This window comes from Sceloporus occidentalis, unplaced genomic scaffold (genome assembly GCF_023333645.1).
Source record: "Sceloporus occidentalis isolate IW3139 unplaced genomic scaffold, rSceOcc1.0.p SCAF_152, whole genome shotgun sequence".
NCBI classification, from domain to species: domain Eukaryota; kingdom Metazoa; phylum Chordata; class Lepidosauria; order Squamata; family Phrynosomatidae; genus Sceloporus; species Sceloporus occidentalis.
The window spans coordinates 765,501-782,362 of record NW_028317132.1 but is presented as its reverse complement, the minus strand read 5'-3'; the positions used below and the strand labels follow the sequence as shown (position 1 = coordinate 782,362).

The following is a 16,862-nucleotide window of genomic DNA, read 5'->3' as shown; positions in this document are numbered from 1 at the left end:
CGCGAGGCTTCTCTCTTCAGTGTCTTCGTCGTGGTGACGGCGTTTCATCCTGAGCGCCGGAATATGACTTTATATTCCGGCGCTCAGCAGTGAAGCTGAGCACACCGCGACAAAGACACTGAAGATAGAAGCCTCGCGCTCCTACCACAGGACATCTGAAGGTAAGTGAACTACAAAGGGGGGAGAGGGAGAGGGTAGATAGTAAGAAGGAGGGGGAGGGGGGTAGATAGTAAGAAGGAGAGGGGGATAAATAGTAAGAAGGAGGGGAGAGGGGGTAGATAGTGAGAAAAGGGGGAGAGGGGGTAGATAGTGAGAAAAGGGGGAGGGGCAGATAGTGAGAAAAGGGGGAGAGGGGTAGATAGTGAGAAAAGGGGGGAGGGGTAGATAGTAAGAAAAGGGGGAGAGGGGTAGATAGTGAGAAGGGGGAGAAGGGGTAGATAGTGAAAAAATTGGGTAATAAGAATATTAAAATAAAGTCAGCCAGAACGAGTGAGAGAATGAACAAATTAATTTGTGTATGAATTGTGTAAATGAGTTAGAGAATAAATGAATTAATGTGTGAAAGAATTGTGTGAATGAGTAAAAGAATTAATGAATTTGTGAGAATGCATTTATAAATATGTGTTACTAAATTGTGTGAAAGAGTGAGAGAATTAATGATTATGTGAATTAGTGAGGGACTGTAGAAGCTTCTGTGTATTATAGATGTAATAGTAATTTTTGGAAAGGTAAAGGTGGCACGGGCAGGGTGTTTACGGGATAAAAGATGGCACAGGTAGCGTGTTTATGGGACAAAGATGTCATATGCTGGGCTGTTTGGGGACAACAATTGCAAGTCCTATATGTGTTATCTGCGTGCTGGTCAGGCAGTGTGGATGGCAGGGCTGGCTTTGGGGTGTGCAACCTGTGATCTATGCCTGAAATGTAGGGAGTTTTATCTATACCTTTAATGCAGAGATTTTCTGTGAATTCCACTTGATCTATACCTGCAAAGCTATTTGTGTTATTCTGTTGCTCTATATCTGGTATGCTATGTTTCCATACATTATTTTTGCATACCTCCAAATATGGGGCTTGTTTGGCTTATTCAGTTGATGGATATCTGCAAAGCTGTTTTCATTTATTGTTTATTGGATCTATACCCTCAGTGATGAGTTTACATGTGATTTCCAGTTGATCTATAACTGCAATGCAGGGTTTGTGTGTTCTGTTGAGCTATATCCGCTATGCTATGTTTCCATACATTATTTGTGTATACCTGGAAATAGAGTTTTATGTCTTATTCATGCACGTGCTGTTGACATGTGTTTATTTGATCTATACCTGAACTGCAGGGATTAAGTAAAGGAGAGATATGGCTTAGTGAATGAGGGACAAATGGACTCTGGGGATGAGTACAGGCAGTGGCGTCACTACAGGGGGGCAATTGCCCCCCGTAGGTTATTCCTTGCCCCCCGTTGCCCCCCCGCCGAATTTGGAACCACCCAGGACAGTCCTGCAATGGGACTTTAAGTCCTGGGCAGCCTCAAACGCTTTTTTTTTTTTTTTTTACGCAGAGGAGAGAGAGAGGGGTGCCTAGCAACCGCTCGGCCCCCCTCAGTCTCTTCCACAAGGCCTCTACTTCCGTCGCGGTGCCGGCGTTTCATGCCGAGAGCCAGTATATGACGTCAGTGAAGCAGCGAGCAGCAGAGCAGGTAGATGGAAGCCTCATTCTCCGGCCACAGGACTTAAAGGTGAGTGAACTACAAAGGGGGAGAGGGTAGATAGTGAGTAGGGAAAAAGGAGTGAGATGGGTTAGAAAGTGATAAGGGAGGCAGAAGGGGTAGAAAGTGATAAGGGAGGGAGAAGTGGTAGAAAGTGATAAGGGAGGGAGAAGGGGTAGAAAGTGATAAGGGAGGGAGTGGGGGTAGAAAGTGGTAAGGGAGGGAGTGGGGTAGAAAGTGATAAGGGAGGGAGTGGGGGTAGAAAGTGATAAGGGAGGGAGAAAGAGGGTAGTAAGAATATTAAATTGAAGTAAAGTGTGAATGAGTGAGATGCATTGTCTGAATGAGGGAGAGCATGAGTTAATGTGTGGATGAATTGTCTGAATGAGGGGGAGCATGAGTTAATGTGTGGATGAATTGACTGAATGAGGGCGAGCATGAGTTAATGTGTGGATGAATTGTCTGAATGAGGGAGAGCATGAGTTAATATGTGGATGAATTGTCTGAATAAGGGAGAGCATGAGTTACATAGTTACATAGGCTGAAAAAAGACATGCGTCCATCAAGTTCAGCCTTTCCTATATCTGTTAATTTGTTGCTCTTTCCAATTTTGCACTAACCAGGGGAAAAAAAATCATTCTTGACCCCAAAATGGCAGTCAGACTTCTCCTTGGATCAATAAGCTGTTTCCCCATAATTAAAGAATATATCCCCGAATATTATGTTTTTCCAGGTATCCATCCGGTTGCAGTTTAAACGTCTGTACAGACTCCGATAAAACTACCTCTGCAGGCAGAGAATTCCACATCCTTATTGTCCTTACTGTAAAAAACCCTTTCCCCTGCTTTAGTCTAAATCTCCTTTCTTCCAGTCTAAACGCATGACCACGTGTCCTATGCATAGTCCTGTTTATGAACAGATTTCCACACGATGGTTTGTATTGGCCCCGAATATATTTATATAATGTTATCATATCCCCTCTGAGGCGATGTTTTTCTAAACTAAACAGATTTAAATTAGTTAACCTTTCTTCATAACTATAGTTATTTAAATTTGTAGCCCGCCTCTTCACCCTTTCTAGTGCTATGATATCCTTCTTTAGAATAGGTGCCCAAAATTGCACAGCATATTCAAGGTGTGGCCTTACCATTGATTTATACAGAGGCAAAATTATATCTTTATCTCGCGACTTGATGCCCCTTTTTATACACGACAATACCTTACTGGCCTTCGCAACCGCATACTGACATTGCACATTGTTGCCTAGTTTGTTGTCTATAACAATTCCCAAATCCTTCTCATCTGTCGTTACCCCTAATTCACTACCGTTTAGGGTGTAGGTTGTTTGTGCATTCGCTACCCCGAAGTGCTTAACTTTACATTTATCTACATTGAATTTCATCTGCCATTTGTGTGCCCAGTCCCCTAGTCTATCTAGATCCCTCTGCAGCACTGTAATATCCCGCTCACACTGTATTACTTTACCTAGTTTAGTGTCATCTGCAAACACAGAAACATGACTTTCAACGCCTACTGCCAGGTCATTTATAAATATGTTGAATAAAATTGGTCCCAGAACAGAACCCTGAGGGATACCACTTAAGACTTTTGACCAGCTTGTTAATGTGTTTGTGTGTATCATAGATGTATAATTGTGGAAGGGCAAAGATGGCACTAGCAGGATGTTTGAGCCTTGGGGACCAAGATCACACAGGCAGGGTGTATATGGGACAAAGATGGCGAAGGTCAGGCTGTTTGGGGACAAAGTTGACTTGTGCTGGGCTATTTGGGGACAAAGATGGCAAATCTTATGTGTGTTAACTGGGTGCTGGCCAGGTTCTATGTGGGCAGTGTGAACGCCAGGGCTGACTTTGGGGTGTGCAACCTGTGATCTATGTCTGTAATTTAGGGGGTTTTAAATATACCTTTAATGCCGTGTTTTTATGTGAATTGGAATTGATCTGTACCTGCAAAGCTGGGTTTGTGTGTTATTCTGTAGATCATATCTGCTATGCTATGTTTCCATAGATTATTTATGTATACCTGCAAATACAGAGTTTGTATGTGTTCAGTTGATTAATAGTTGATTAATACCTGCAATGCTGTTTCCATGTATTTATTTGATCTATACCTGCAATGCTATGTTTAATATATTATTATTGTATACCTGCAAATACAAGATTTGTATGTCTGATTCTGTTTATTTGATATATACCATCAGTGCTGAGATCACAAGTGAATTTCAATTGATCTATACATGCAAAGCTGGGTTTTTGTGACAATGTGTTGATCTATACCTGCTATTTATATATATTTATATATATATATCGGCAGCAGGGACTAATATTAATATATATATTGGCAACTGGGGCTAATATTAATATATATATGGGCAGCAGGGGCTAATATATATATATATATATATCGGCAGCAGGGTCTAATGTTAGGCCCTGAAATCATTTAGCGGAAAAGTTAAGGTATTGTGTTGGTTAAAGGATTTCAAGGATTAGTTGTACTAAATTGTGGCTTCAGGCTTCCCATGTTGAATGATCAAGTATTGTATTGTCCAATAACAAAAGTATCATTCCACAGCACATTACTTTTGGCAATATATATATGTGTTTTTTTCAGTGGTATGATTTAATGGTGGAAATTATTAATGCCCCCCCAGTTTGACTGTGGTATCTTGTGTGCCCCCCCCTATATATTGTTTCTAGAGTCGCCACTGAGTACAGGGGAGAGGACCTCTCAATGTCACAATAGGGTCAGGAGGAAGGAAGACTGCAGTCAGTGTGGGAAATATTTTTTCTTGACTATAGCGGATGGAGTGCTTGCATGCTAGGGCACGTGGAGCAGGGCCCAAAGAAATGCATTCCTGAGGTCCATTTTTTTCAATATTAAATATATTGGCAACAGGGTCTAATATATATATATTTATATATATTGACACCAGGCTCCTGCAATGATTCTGTCAAGGCCACACCTATGGTGAGTGACAGACAACAGAGGGTTGTAGTCAATGGTGTATATTCAGAGCAAGGTCTTGTTACCAGTGGGATACCTCAGGGATCTGTACTTGGACCCATTCTCTTTAATATTTTTATTAGTGATATTGCAGATGGTCTTGATGGAAAGGTATGTCTATTTGCTAAAGACACGAAAATTTACAACAGGGTTGATGTTCCTGGAGGAAGAAGCCAAATGGCAAAAGATCTAGGTAAACTGGAAACATGGTCAGAGCTGTGGCAACTGGGATTTAATGTGGATAAATGCAAAATAATGCATCTAGGGCATAAAAACCCAAGGGCAGAGTATAGAATATTTGATACTGTCCTAACCTCAACGTGCGAGGAAAGGGATTTAGGGGTAATTATTTCTGATGATTTAAAGATAGGTAGACAATGCAGTAGAGCAGCAGGTAATGCTAGCAGAATGCTTGGTTGTATAGCGAGAGGTATTAGCAGTAGAAAAAGGGAAGTGCTCATGCCGTTGTACAGATCACTGGTGAGACCTCACTTGGAGTATTGTGTACAGTACTGGATACCATATCTCCAGAAGGATATAGATATGTTGGAGAAAGTTCAGAGAAGGGCTACTAAAATGGTTTATGGATTACAGGATAAACATTACCAGGACAGGTTAAAGGATCTTAACATATATAGCCTGGAAGAAAGATGTGACAGGGGGGATATGATAGAAACATTCAAATACGTAAAGGGAATCAACAAAATAAAGGAAGAGAGTTTATTTAAAAGGAGAAATAGTACCACCACCAGGACTAACAGGCCTGCTGAGTGCGGAGATGGGACACCATCAGTGGCAGCTATGGCAGGATAAATAAGCCAGTATCAGGAATGGGTAGTGGAGAAGTTCCACACCAGACTGCAGAAAAGGTTGGCAATCTACGGAGTCACCCCATATGGAGAAGCAGTCTGGAGGACGGTGAGCTAGATGGAGAGGCAGCTATCCTGGGACTCAGATCTAAGGAGGAATTTAATGCAGGGAGATAACACTTCCAAGTGGGAAGCTCTGTTATGGGATGTTGAGAGTCGATGTTGCCCTGGCGATAGGAGGAAGAAGCATGCCTGGAAGGGAGAGCCATGATTCGTCTAGAGCTGTGGGAAGATGACGCAGAAAATTGGTACAGCTGGTGAGGCAAGATCCTGCCCCCTCCAGAACAGTGCTTCGGGGAGATGATTAAGCTGTGGCTTTGCTTGCTGAGATGGCAAGCCACTGAGGGGATACGTGCAGGGGATACGGGGGACTCTGTCTGTACCCCTTTATGCATGGTGACAGAGAGATGGGTACAGAGTAGCAGAACTGGAAAGGCAGAGAGACGGGAGCTGAGGCAGAGAGACGGGAGCTGAGGCAGGTACAGGCTTGGGAGCTGAGGCAGAGAGACGGGAGCTGAGGCAAGTACAGGCTCAGGTGCAGGTACAGGTACAGGCTCAGATGCAGGCCCACTGGCAGGTAAGCCCACAGGCAGGTTCAGGCACAGGCGAGGCCCACTGGCAGGGTGGACGGGAACGGAGTACTACCGGGCCGGGTACAGGTTCATGCACGAGTACCGGCTCAGGCACGGATACGGGAACGAGTACCGGCTCAGGCACGGATACGGGAACGGGTACAGGCACAGGCACAGGCAGGAATTCAGGCACAGGCACGGGTACAGGCTCAGGCAGGAACGGGCAAAGGCTTAGGCACGGGTACAGGCACAGGAACAGGAACAGGAACAGGCTCGGGCACGGGAACAAGCTCAGAGCAAGGCAGTCCTACAACTTCAATGCCAAGGCCCTGACTGAAGGGCAGGGCAGGTCTTTTAAAGGCAGGGTTTCACACAGTTCATGAGGCGCAGCTGTACCTGATAATCAGGTTCTGATCACTCCAGAGGGAGGAGGGTGGCCACTAGTGGTAACAGAAGTATTAGCCTGAAGTATAATTCAGCCATGTTCAGGCAGCAGAGAGTGGACCCTGATGATACCATAAAAATATACAATTTATTGACCCTTAAAATTAAAATAATCTCAGACTTGCATGTACATCAATGTAGGGATTAGTAAAATCGATAAGAAAAGGCTTGTCCTAATTAAGTGAACCCCGACTGGATACTCCCGCTGCTTCCTTCTCCCCATAGCCACCAGGAATACAAGACTTCAATCGTCAGGTTGAGCTAACGTCGAAGACAGCAGGAAACACCTGAGGAATCTCTGTGGCATTGTAGCATAGCAATACAGTAACTTAACTGTCCTGAAAACAGAACGCAAGACTTACCCCAATAACAAGGCAAAACTCGTAACGAGGTAAAATACGAACCAACTTTATTGGGAATAGCACAGATGAGTATACACACAAAATAATTGGATCAGGAGTATAATCTCATACCAGACAAACTGGCGCCTCCATACAGTCACTCTTTCGGGACTATCTCGAGGGTACGAGGATGTTATGTTCCATAAAGTGACTTGATTCAGCGTCAGGACCCTGAGCGTTGGAAACATCCCCGGAAATAGTCTACGCGATCAGGGCAGAGTTCCATAGCCATGGCTGGGTAAACCCCGGTCCCAAAGATGGGTAATAAAACCAGGGTGTAGGGTCTTAGCTGGGATGCGCTGGAGACCAATGGCAGGGTGGTTTGGCACAAAAGGATTCAGGCAAAAGCGTTGTCGAAGGCAATCCAAAGGGTCGGGTCAGGCAGCAGAGGAGCAGTACGAGAAAGCAAGCCGAGGTCAGGAGAGAGTAGGAGAATCCAGTAAGCCGAGATCAAAAACCAGGAGAGCATGTAATACTAAAAAACACTAGAGGGATATACACTAAGGAATCCTTAGCAGCTCAATATACTGCAGGGGTCTTATGGGGTTGAAGATCCCGGACCCACCCCTCTGCATCATCTGGCTCCTCCCCCCACCATAGACTGCTAGAACACTTATTAGGTAAGTGCTATCCTAGGGCACCGCCTCCCAGCCCCCTCCAATGAAGACACCACAGCGGATGCCTGGAAACGCCCCCCTGCCAACTGTATCATGAAAGTACTTGTGGTACGCGAGGTACTTGAGGCCAGGGGTGCGGCCTAGGACACGATGGCGTCGACCCCCATCGGGTCCCTGAGTAAGCGGGGACGGCTCCTTTGTGGCGTGGTAGTTGGGCCGGGAGCCTCTCCGTAACCACCTCCGAGTGTTTCCCACCACGAGCATAGTGTAACCCCAAAAGTGCAACGTGTTGGTGGGCATAACCACAGTTCCTAGTCACCGTACAGTTCCATGAATTTGCAGCTAGGTCCCAGTCAGGTGCATGGAGCATTTCTGGCCCTATAGAGCACCCATAACCAGCTAGTAAATGGGAGTCTGGTTAGGACAGGTGTGATGGGAACGACTTGTACTCCGACTGGGTACACCCGCCAGACGTTGCTTCCTTTTCCCTATGCCAACCGGGAACACGAAACTTCAACGGTCGGGCAGGACTAGCGTCAAAAACAACAGGAAACACAGCTCTTTGGGAACCTCCTTTTAATCTTGCTAACTATTATAATAAAATGTTCTGACATCTCTTAAAGACGCCATATAGAGATGTCCAGACCATCAAAGACTCGCCTACTAGTCTCTCCATTTTCAAAAAATCTATGTTTCTAAAATAAAGCATACTGATTGATGATCACTGTAGCCCAAACACTCTCCTACAGTGAAATTTGAAATCAAGTCTCCATTTGTAATACTGTTTAGTTTTTCCAGTCTACATCAGAGAGAATAAAGTCTCCCAAAATGAAAAAATGGACCCCCTTACAGATCCTACGACTGCCCTACTAACCTGCTTCCTGGAACCATACCCCCAAGAGATGTTGTCCTTACCAGAGATGCAGGCAATGGAGTTGTACATTGAGGATAATGTCAGGAAGGGTTCATCCAGAGTTCCATATGACAGGCATGAGCAGGGTTCTTCTACGTAAGGAAGGAGGGTGATTTACACCCATATATCTACTACTGGGGATCACCCGATTAAACACTTATCCCATTCCTCTGATCATGGGGCTGCTTGACAGGTTATGAAGAGCAAAGGTCTTCACAAAGCTAGATCTTTGTGGGGCCTACAGCCTCATCAGGATTCGGTCAGGGAATGAATGAAAAACTGCATTGATGCCCCAGACAGGTCACTAGGAATACACGGTCATGCCCTTCGGCCTCTGCAACACTCACACTGTATTTCAGGAGTACATCATTTCAGGTAGTTTATTCTTGTCTATTTGCTAACCAAACCATGCGTCTAAAGTACAAATGCTTGTGTTCCTGGTGTACTCCAGCCATACTAGACTGGCCACAACCTGTTGGGCTAAAACTCCTGCAGTAATTTCTCGGCTTTTCAAACTACTTTAAAAAGATCAAACGAGCTTTCTCAAAAATTGCCACTCCTTTGACCGCTCTAACCAAAAAGGGGTGTGATGTCAAGAATTGACCACCAAATGCCATTGCTTAAAGGAGTGGTTCATGACAGCAACCGTGTTAAGGCACACAGATCCCCAACTGCCCTTTGTCCTTGAAGTGGATGTATGCGACAGCAGGATACATTAGTGTGGTTTCTTCTCGAGATGCTTCATTTCAGCAGAGAGGAGTTATGACATAGGAAACAAGGAGTTGTTAGTAATACCGTATTGATTACAAGACGACCCCCCAAAATCTGAATATTAATTTATGAAAAAAAAGAAAAAGCCTGAATATAAGATGACCCTATAGGAAAAAAGTTTTACCAGTAAATGTTAATTCATGTAAACTATGTGAACAATTGTTTGTTAGTAAAAGCTATGATTGAGAAAAATATTTTGTTTTTATTTCCTTTTTTTCAACCTGCCCCCCCAGTTATGCACATCTGCCCCAGGCTTGCCACTCTGCTACAGAAATGCCTTTTAACCCTCTATATGCCACTGTGCCCCATGATATGCCTTTTGACCCCCTATGTGCCACTCTGCCTCCAGAATTGCCTTATACCCCTATATGCCACTCTGGCTTTTAGGGAGTTAAAAGGCATATTATGGGGCAGAGTGGCATATAGGGAGGTATAAGGCAATTCAGGAGGCAGAGTGGCGTATAGAGGGTTAAAAGGCATTTCACAGAGCACTCTGCCTCCAGAAATGCCTTATGCCCCCCCACTTAACACTTCCTCCCCCTCCCTCCTCCAAACTTACCGGTGCTTCTGAGTCCCTGGTGCTTAGTCCGGGCAGAGTGTAGAGCTCTACGCGATTCGCGTAGACAACTTTTGCTTGTGCTCTGGAAAAAACCTCGTCTTAGAATCGGGCAAATGTGGTAATGCTTTCCCTAGAGGAGTGGAGACATCCTAGAAAGAGCACCAATGCTGACTCTTAGCAGTGAAACCCCGCCAGGTGAGATGGGCTCTCTTCCTATTTCGCTTTCCTTTCATTACAGGCAAATGGTAGAGGCAGGCTGCAGGGAACACTGGTCAAAATACACAACAGGGGATCCGGTACACAAGTAGGCAGAAAAAATAAATGCTTGGGTATAGAGACAAAGTCCAGCTGATGCCTGAGCAAAGGTTTCAGGGAGAACAGGGCTTATATTCATTTGGATTTGGCGCCAAAATGACGTCATGGTGACGGACGTACCCCCTCCCTAACGGTAACCTCCGGAAACCGGACTGGATGATTCCTATGAAAACGTCGAATCAAGGCAGACATGTGGACCGAAGATGTGGGTTCCCAAGACCTATCCTCAGGTCTATCCACTACTATTACATGATTACAGTATGTCCATTGGATACAGGTAATTCCACAATAAAGTCCATTGAGACTGAAGACCATGGAAATCGAGGAGTGGGGATGAGTTGTAATAAACCCTGGGGATGTTGATAAGAGGATTTGTTTCGGGTGCATATGTGGCATGTCTTTACATAGTCCTTTACCGTAGAGATCATGTGGGGCCACCAAAATCGGCAACGCAGTAGATTAACGGTTTTGATTATCCCAGAGTGGCCTGCCAGAGGTGCGTCATAACACATTTGGAGTATGTCATGCACAAACGGAGGTGGAATTAGCAGCTTGCCTTGATGGTAGAAGAGACCCTGTCGTTTTATGATATCTCGTTGAGTTGGACAGTTTGCTCTGACTTGAAAATAGTCCCGAAGAGAACTGAGAAAGTCTTTTATAGCAACCAGAAAATGCGTGGAAGGTATTACTGGTTGTTTTGGGTTAGGGTTGTCAGGTTCATTAGAGAACTGATGGGAGAGAGCGTCAGCTTTGCCATTTTTGCACCCTAGTCTGTAAGTAATATGGAAGTTGAATCTTGTGAAGAAAAGAGACCACCTGGCTTGGCGAGGATCGTTAAAAATGAGAAATGGATGTTGTGCCCCCTCCAAATGGTGTCTCCATTCTTCCAGTGCGCATTTTATTGCCAACAACTCCTGGTCTCCCACATGATAGTTTCTTTCAGGGGACGTTAGCTTACGTGAATAAAAAGCCACAGGATGGAGTAAGTCTTTACTTCCTTGTCTCTAAGAGAGAAAAGCACCTATCGCTACCGTAGAGGCGTCAGCCTCTACAACAAAAGGTAGTTCAGGATTGGGGTGTATCAGGGTTGGTGCGGAAGTAAATCTTTGTTTTAGGGTGGTAAAAACCTCTTTGGCACTAGTATTCCACAGAAATTTGGTGCTCTTGGACGTAAGAGACGTGAGGGGCACAACAAATCTGGAGAAGTTACTAATAATATATACCACCGTGAAAAACCTAATAATACGTGCTGCTATAGTGAAAGTAAGTAAAAGAAATAAATAAATAGATACTTCCCCAATGGACCGCAGCTGCCTAAACGACACTTCTTCCTCAAAGTGTAGAAATTATAACAGACCAAAAAGAATTGGGGCGCAGGTACACAATATAGTGTAGATGTATATTCAATATGAATGGAAGATAGCGTATTGCACTCACAAGTGAAGAATGTGATTCTGACCCATCAGCATGGAGTATAAGAAATTCTTTAATATTCTTCGTAAAATCTAAAAACAAACTAAAATGGTGCAATAACTTCAGATAAAAGGCAAGTTTGCTGGTAGAAATGCACTAACAATTTTGTTCATGTACAAAGGTGCATATGCAGGCGTTAGTATAAAGTCCACCAAAAAGCAGAAAGTAGTGAAAGTCCACTTGGACTTCTCTCAACGCGTTTCGCCCCTTGGGCTTCCTCAGGAGATCAAACGGTGAGTAAATCAGTGATCGGTAAGAGATTCCGCTTCTTCTGTCCGTTTTCTTATAGCCGCTTCCGTGTGTGTCATTACGTATTCACGTCTTCCTCTGATATCGTCACGTAACGTTGATGTTCTTTTGTTGTTCTCGCGTGTGTCAATAAAGTTCGAAGAAAAAGAAACGAAGGCCGTCTAGCCTATATTCGGGACGGTTTTTGAACGAACCTCCCGATAGGCGGGGAAAGAAGACACAGTTTAATGCAGTTCACGGTGATCGGCAATAAGAGAACTATCAATATAATCAAGGAAAGAGAAGAGGTGCATAGGAAAGAGCGAGCACAAAAACCCATCCAAGGCTCTAATGTATTATATGTATGTATGTTTAACCTCGATCGTTTTGTGAATTGAACTGGACGGTTCACAATGTAATAATTATGTGATTATGATTAAAAGACAATTAAATACAATGTATTAGAGAATTAATTAAGTGAATGTAAATGAATTAAAATAAATATTAAATACTGGTGATGTCATAATTATAAATATGCATGTAGTGTCAAAGATTTAATATATATAAATAAATATTAAATCATGATTATAAATATTATACATATAATGTCAAGGGTGTTACTCATGTGAATAAAAATATATTTATGTGTGTAGTGTGTTAATTGTGCTGTGGATGAATTAAATTGAATCCTAGAGAGTAGTGTATCCATACTGACTATCCTCCAAAATAATTGTGTGACTATATTAACTAAATTACAAAATATCCTAAAAAACTATCCTCAATGACTATTCTCCAAATTAATTATATAATGATGTGAATATATGTCGAAATGCTAATACAAGAAATTCCTAAATTGGTATGAAAAATCATTCATAATGCCTTCTTGACCCCAAAATGGCAGTCAGATTTCTCCTTGGATCAATAAGCCATTTCCCCATAATTAAAGATTATATCCCTGAATATTACATTTTTCTAAGTATCCATGGGACGATGGTGGGACTGCCCTCTATTATCTTCCTTTTGGTCCGAAGTTTTCGCACTCATTAATCATTTGCTCCCAGTCTCGATTGTCACTTCCGTCTCAGTCGCCTTCTCCATATGCTCCCTCCTGACCTGGATTCTCCGTGTCGTAAGCTCCTTATACACCTCCTCCTAGCTGCTAAAAGTTGCATTGCCAGAAGGTGGAAGAACCCTGCACCTCCTCCATCCATCCATTAAACAGCCCTTCAAATACTTTCCCAACCACAGAAGTTAAGCTCACAGGTCTATAATTTCCAGGCACAGAGGTTGAACCCTTTTTTGAATATAGGAACCACATCTGCCTTCCTCTAATCCTCTGGTACAATTCCTGAAAGAAAAAATTAGAAACGGAGGTTCACTTATTTCCTGACTCAGCTCCTTAAGTACTCGTGGGTGAATACCGTCAGGCCCTGGAGCTTTGTTAACGTTAACTTTCTTTAGTTGCTGCAGCACCTTGTCCAATCACAGTCTGACTGCAATTTTTTTTTCAGTAGTCCTATGTATATCCATTGACATAGGTTCCTCCTTAATATATACTGAGGGAAAAATAGTTAAAGTTTCTGCTTTTTCCTGGTCCTCCTTAACCAACACTCCCATCTCTGTTTTTAATGAACCTACGTTTTCATTTTTTGTTTTTTTAGAATTTATGTACTTAAAGAATTGAGTTATGGCATTAAGTTCTCTATAGTCCACACAAGGGCGTAATCCTCCATCTTTTTTGCCCACAAAGAAGATTCCTGCCCAGGCTGGTGAGGTGGAGGGACGAATAAATCCTTTAGCTAAGTGTTCGTCGAGAAACACGTAAAAGTTCAGCGTCTGATAGGGGAAATATTCGTCCATAAGGTATCTTGGATCCAGGTAGGAGATCTATGGGACAATCATATGGTCGGTGAGGCGGAAAGGAATCAACGCCTCTCTCATCAAAAACATCTTTAAATTCCATATAGTGAGATGGTAATCTTGAGATAGTAGCGTTCAATATAGAATGAGCTGTACCCAGGCAATGTGAACTGCAAAATGAGGAAGAGAACGTGATATGTCCAGTAGACCAGTGAATGACTGGATCGTGTTTCTTCAACCATGGAAGTCCCAGGATTATAGGAAATAATGGAGAGTGGATGACGTCAAAAGATACTTTTTCCGTATGTCCAGCTCCTATCGAACAGGATAGAGGAATTTTCTCTGTCACAGGGAAACCATCAATGGTTTGAATAAATATTTCAGGTGTCTTGGAGCAGGTGGGAATATTATGCATGGGGAGGTATGTCTTGTCCATAATATTACTGCTGGCTCCGGAGTCAATGATGGCCTGTATATTGAGATCACGAGTCTCCCACTGTAGACATAGAAGAATACCAAGTGAGTGGGCGTCTCAGACAGGATAGAGGAAACACAAGAGCGTATGTTTCTAAACTCACCCCTAGGATGTTTAGGCTGTATAGGACAGGATGCCAGAAGATGAGAATCTCCTCCACAGTACAAACATAGATTGTTATTCCTACGACGATTCTTCTCTTGAGTGGATAGAGAAGATGTAGCCAACCCGATTTGCATGGGTTCTACTTCTGGCGTGGGTGGATGAATAGAAGAATGTTCACGAGGGCGCATCGTAGACATTCTCAGTGGACAGACACCTGAACTCTGTAATATACTCCTCCACTGGGCGACGGCCTTGAGTTAGAGCCCTAATAGCAGAACACGCAGATAAATGAAGGGGGGGGGGGGTCATCATACAATGAAGACAAAGCAGCAACGAAGGAGGAGTAGGAATGTATAATATCATCAGTCTCCAACAGCCTGTGAGCCCAGTTTGCAGGCTCACCTTCTAGTACAGGGGCGTCCAACGTGCGGCCCTCCAGCTGCTGCAGGACTACATTTCCTATACTCCTCAGCCAGCCCCTTAGCTGAAAGAGCATTATGGGAGATGTAGTCCTGCAGCAGCTGGAGGGCCACACGTTGGACGCCCCTGTTCTAGTAGAAGGATCCTAGAACAGACTTTAACCGTGTCAGTGCTGTAACTGCAGGGTTTTATAGAGAACATGAGTTCACAATCAGTAACAAATCTGTGGAATGTCTTACGGTCCCCAGAGAACTTGGTTGGTAGGGGAACTTGAGGTTCAAATGAAGGACTTGGATCTTGAACCGATACAGCGGGTGCAGAGGGTGTAGGAGGCATAGGCGGAGAAGCTACTTGATTTTTTAAATCTGAAACTTCATTGTGCAAACTCCCATACTGTGCCTGCATGTCCATCATCATTTGGGCCAATCTCTCCATTTTTTCATTCATATCAGAAAGTGTGGCTTGAAGCCCTGCAGGAACCATGGTGTTAGCTCAGGTATACTATCACTACTAACCCGTGAGCCAGAAAACAGGTAGTTCCTATTAGCAAAGGCCAAACACACACACAGGCCGAGCGAGGTACAAAAAGGGTAATCCAGAAAGCGAAGTCAGGTCACAAGCAAATGGTCGAGGCAGGCTGCAAAGTAGCGAAGTCGGGTCGCAGGCAAATGGTCGGGGCAGGCTGCAGGGAACACTGGTCAAAACACACAACAGGGGATCCGGTACACGAGTAGGCAGAAGAAATAAACGCTTGGGTATAGAGACAAAGTCCAGCTGATACCAGAGCAAAGGTTTCTGGGAGAACAGGGCTTTATATTCATTTGTATTTGGCGGCAAAATGATGATGACGTGTTGCCATAGCAACGCTTATACGCGTCTCTCTGCCTGCTTCTAACAGCAGCAGGGAGGACATGCATCTCCATGGTAACCCAGCCGCGGCTATAGAAGCCTGGCCTGGCTACCGCGTGGACTATTCTCGGGGATGTTTTCGATGCTGTCGCTCAGGGTCCCGACATCGGATGACATTGCTCTTTGGATCATAACATCTTCGGACCTAGAGTTCTCCAATGGTACCCCAGGATTGACTAGTGATTGGGTGGAGAATTACAGAGCATTAACTCTTGAGCAACTGAGCATGGCAAGGAAGATTTCTACAGCGGAGCTACTCAGTCCGAGTACGGGTCTGGTGGCAGAGGTGGGATCTCCTTCATTGCTGGGGGACTTTCAAACAACCACCAGGATACCTTTCTCATCCTCAAATAAGTTACAACCAATGGAACAGTATTATGGGAAGTTAAAGCAGACAACTCTGAAGAATCTGCTGGAAGACTTGGACAAGGTGCTAGAAACCCTTCTGAGTATGCCAGACAATCGGTGACCATAAAAGTGGGGCAACTATTTAAAATTCTGACAGCCTTTGGATTGGTGAGCTGATGCCCGAGACTAGCCTTAGGCTAGGTTTCCACTTGGGTTTTTGTCCTGCGTTATTTTCTTGATGAAAAATGCCAGGAAAAACACCAAGAAAACTGCCACTGCATTCTCCTGCGTTTTTTCTGGAGTTAGCCTTTCTGTGGAAATTGCTTTTTTGACCTTAGGCAGTTTTTCCAGCCTTTACACGTTAGAATTGTCACCCAGCTAAAAGGGATTAGGATAAATGGCAAGTATCTGCCCCCCTCCTGATGTCATTTTCTTAGTAGAGTTCTACTTAAACACGCCCCAACGGACCCTTTTGTCTCTTTTCTGTGGCATGCTTTATTCCGAATGTCTGCTCCTCTAGGAAGATTGGCCCCAAATGATGGTGCAAATTGTTTGCTGTTGCTTTTGGCACGCAGGATCCAGTTGGGTATGTTTGCTTGTAATGGCATGTTTGTTCCAAATGGTGTGAAATTCAATATGAACTTTGTTTTGTGTAAAACTGTTTGTTTCCAGCCTATTTCTCGTAGGACACACAGATACTGGATCCATCCTCTGCATTGTAACTGTGGAATAAAACGCCATAAAAAACGCCAAGGCAAAACCCACATGGCTTTTTCATGGCGTTTTTTCTCTCCCATAGACTTCTATGGGAGAAAAACGCCAAGATTTCCTTGCAAAAAACGCCAAAGTGTCAACA

At 43.9% G+C, this 16,862-nt stretch overlaps 1 protein-coding gene across 1 annotated transcript in view; it reads right to left on the bottom strand.

Moving 5' to 3' along the window:
* The window catches only part of LOC149280586 (stromal cell-derived factor 1-like), a 35,937-nt gene extending 20,162 nt beyond the window's left edge, over positions 1-15,775 (bottom strand). The window contains exon 1 of the mRNA XM_089500349.1: positions 15,712-15,775. Coding sequence (XP_089356475.1) covers positions 15,712-15,775 — 64 coding nt within the window. The remainder of the gene's footprint in view (positions 1-15,711) is intronic.
* Positions 15,776-16,862: the final 1,087 nt, after the last annotated feature.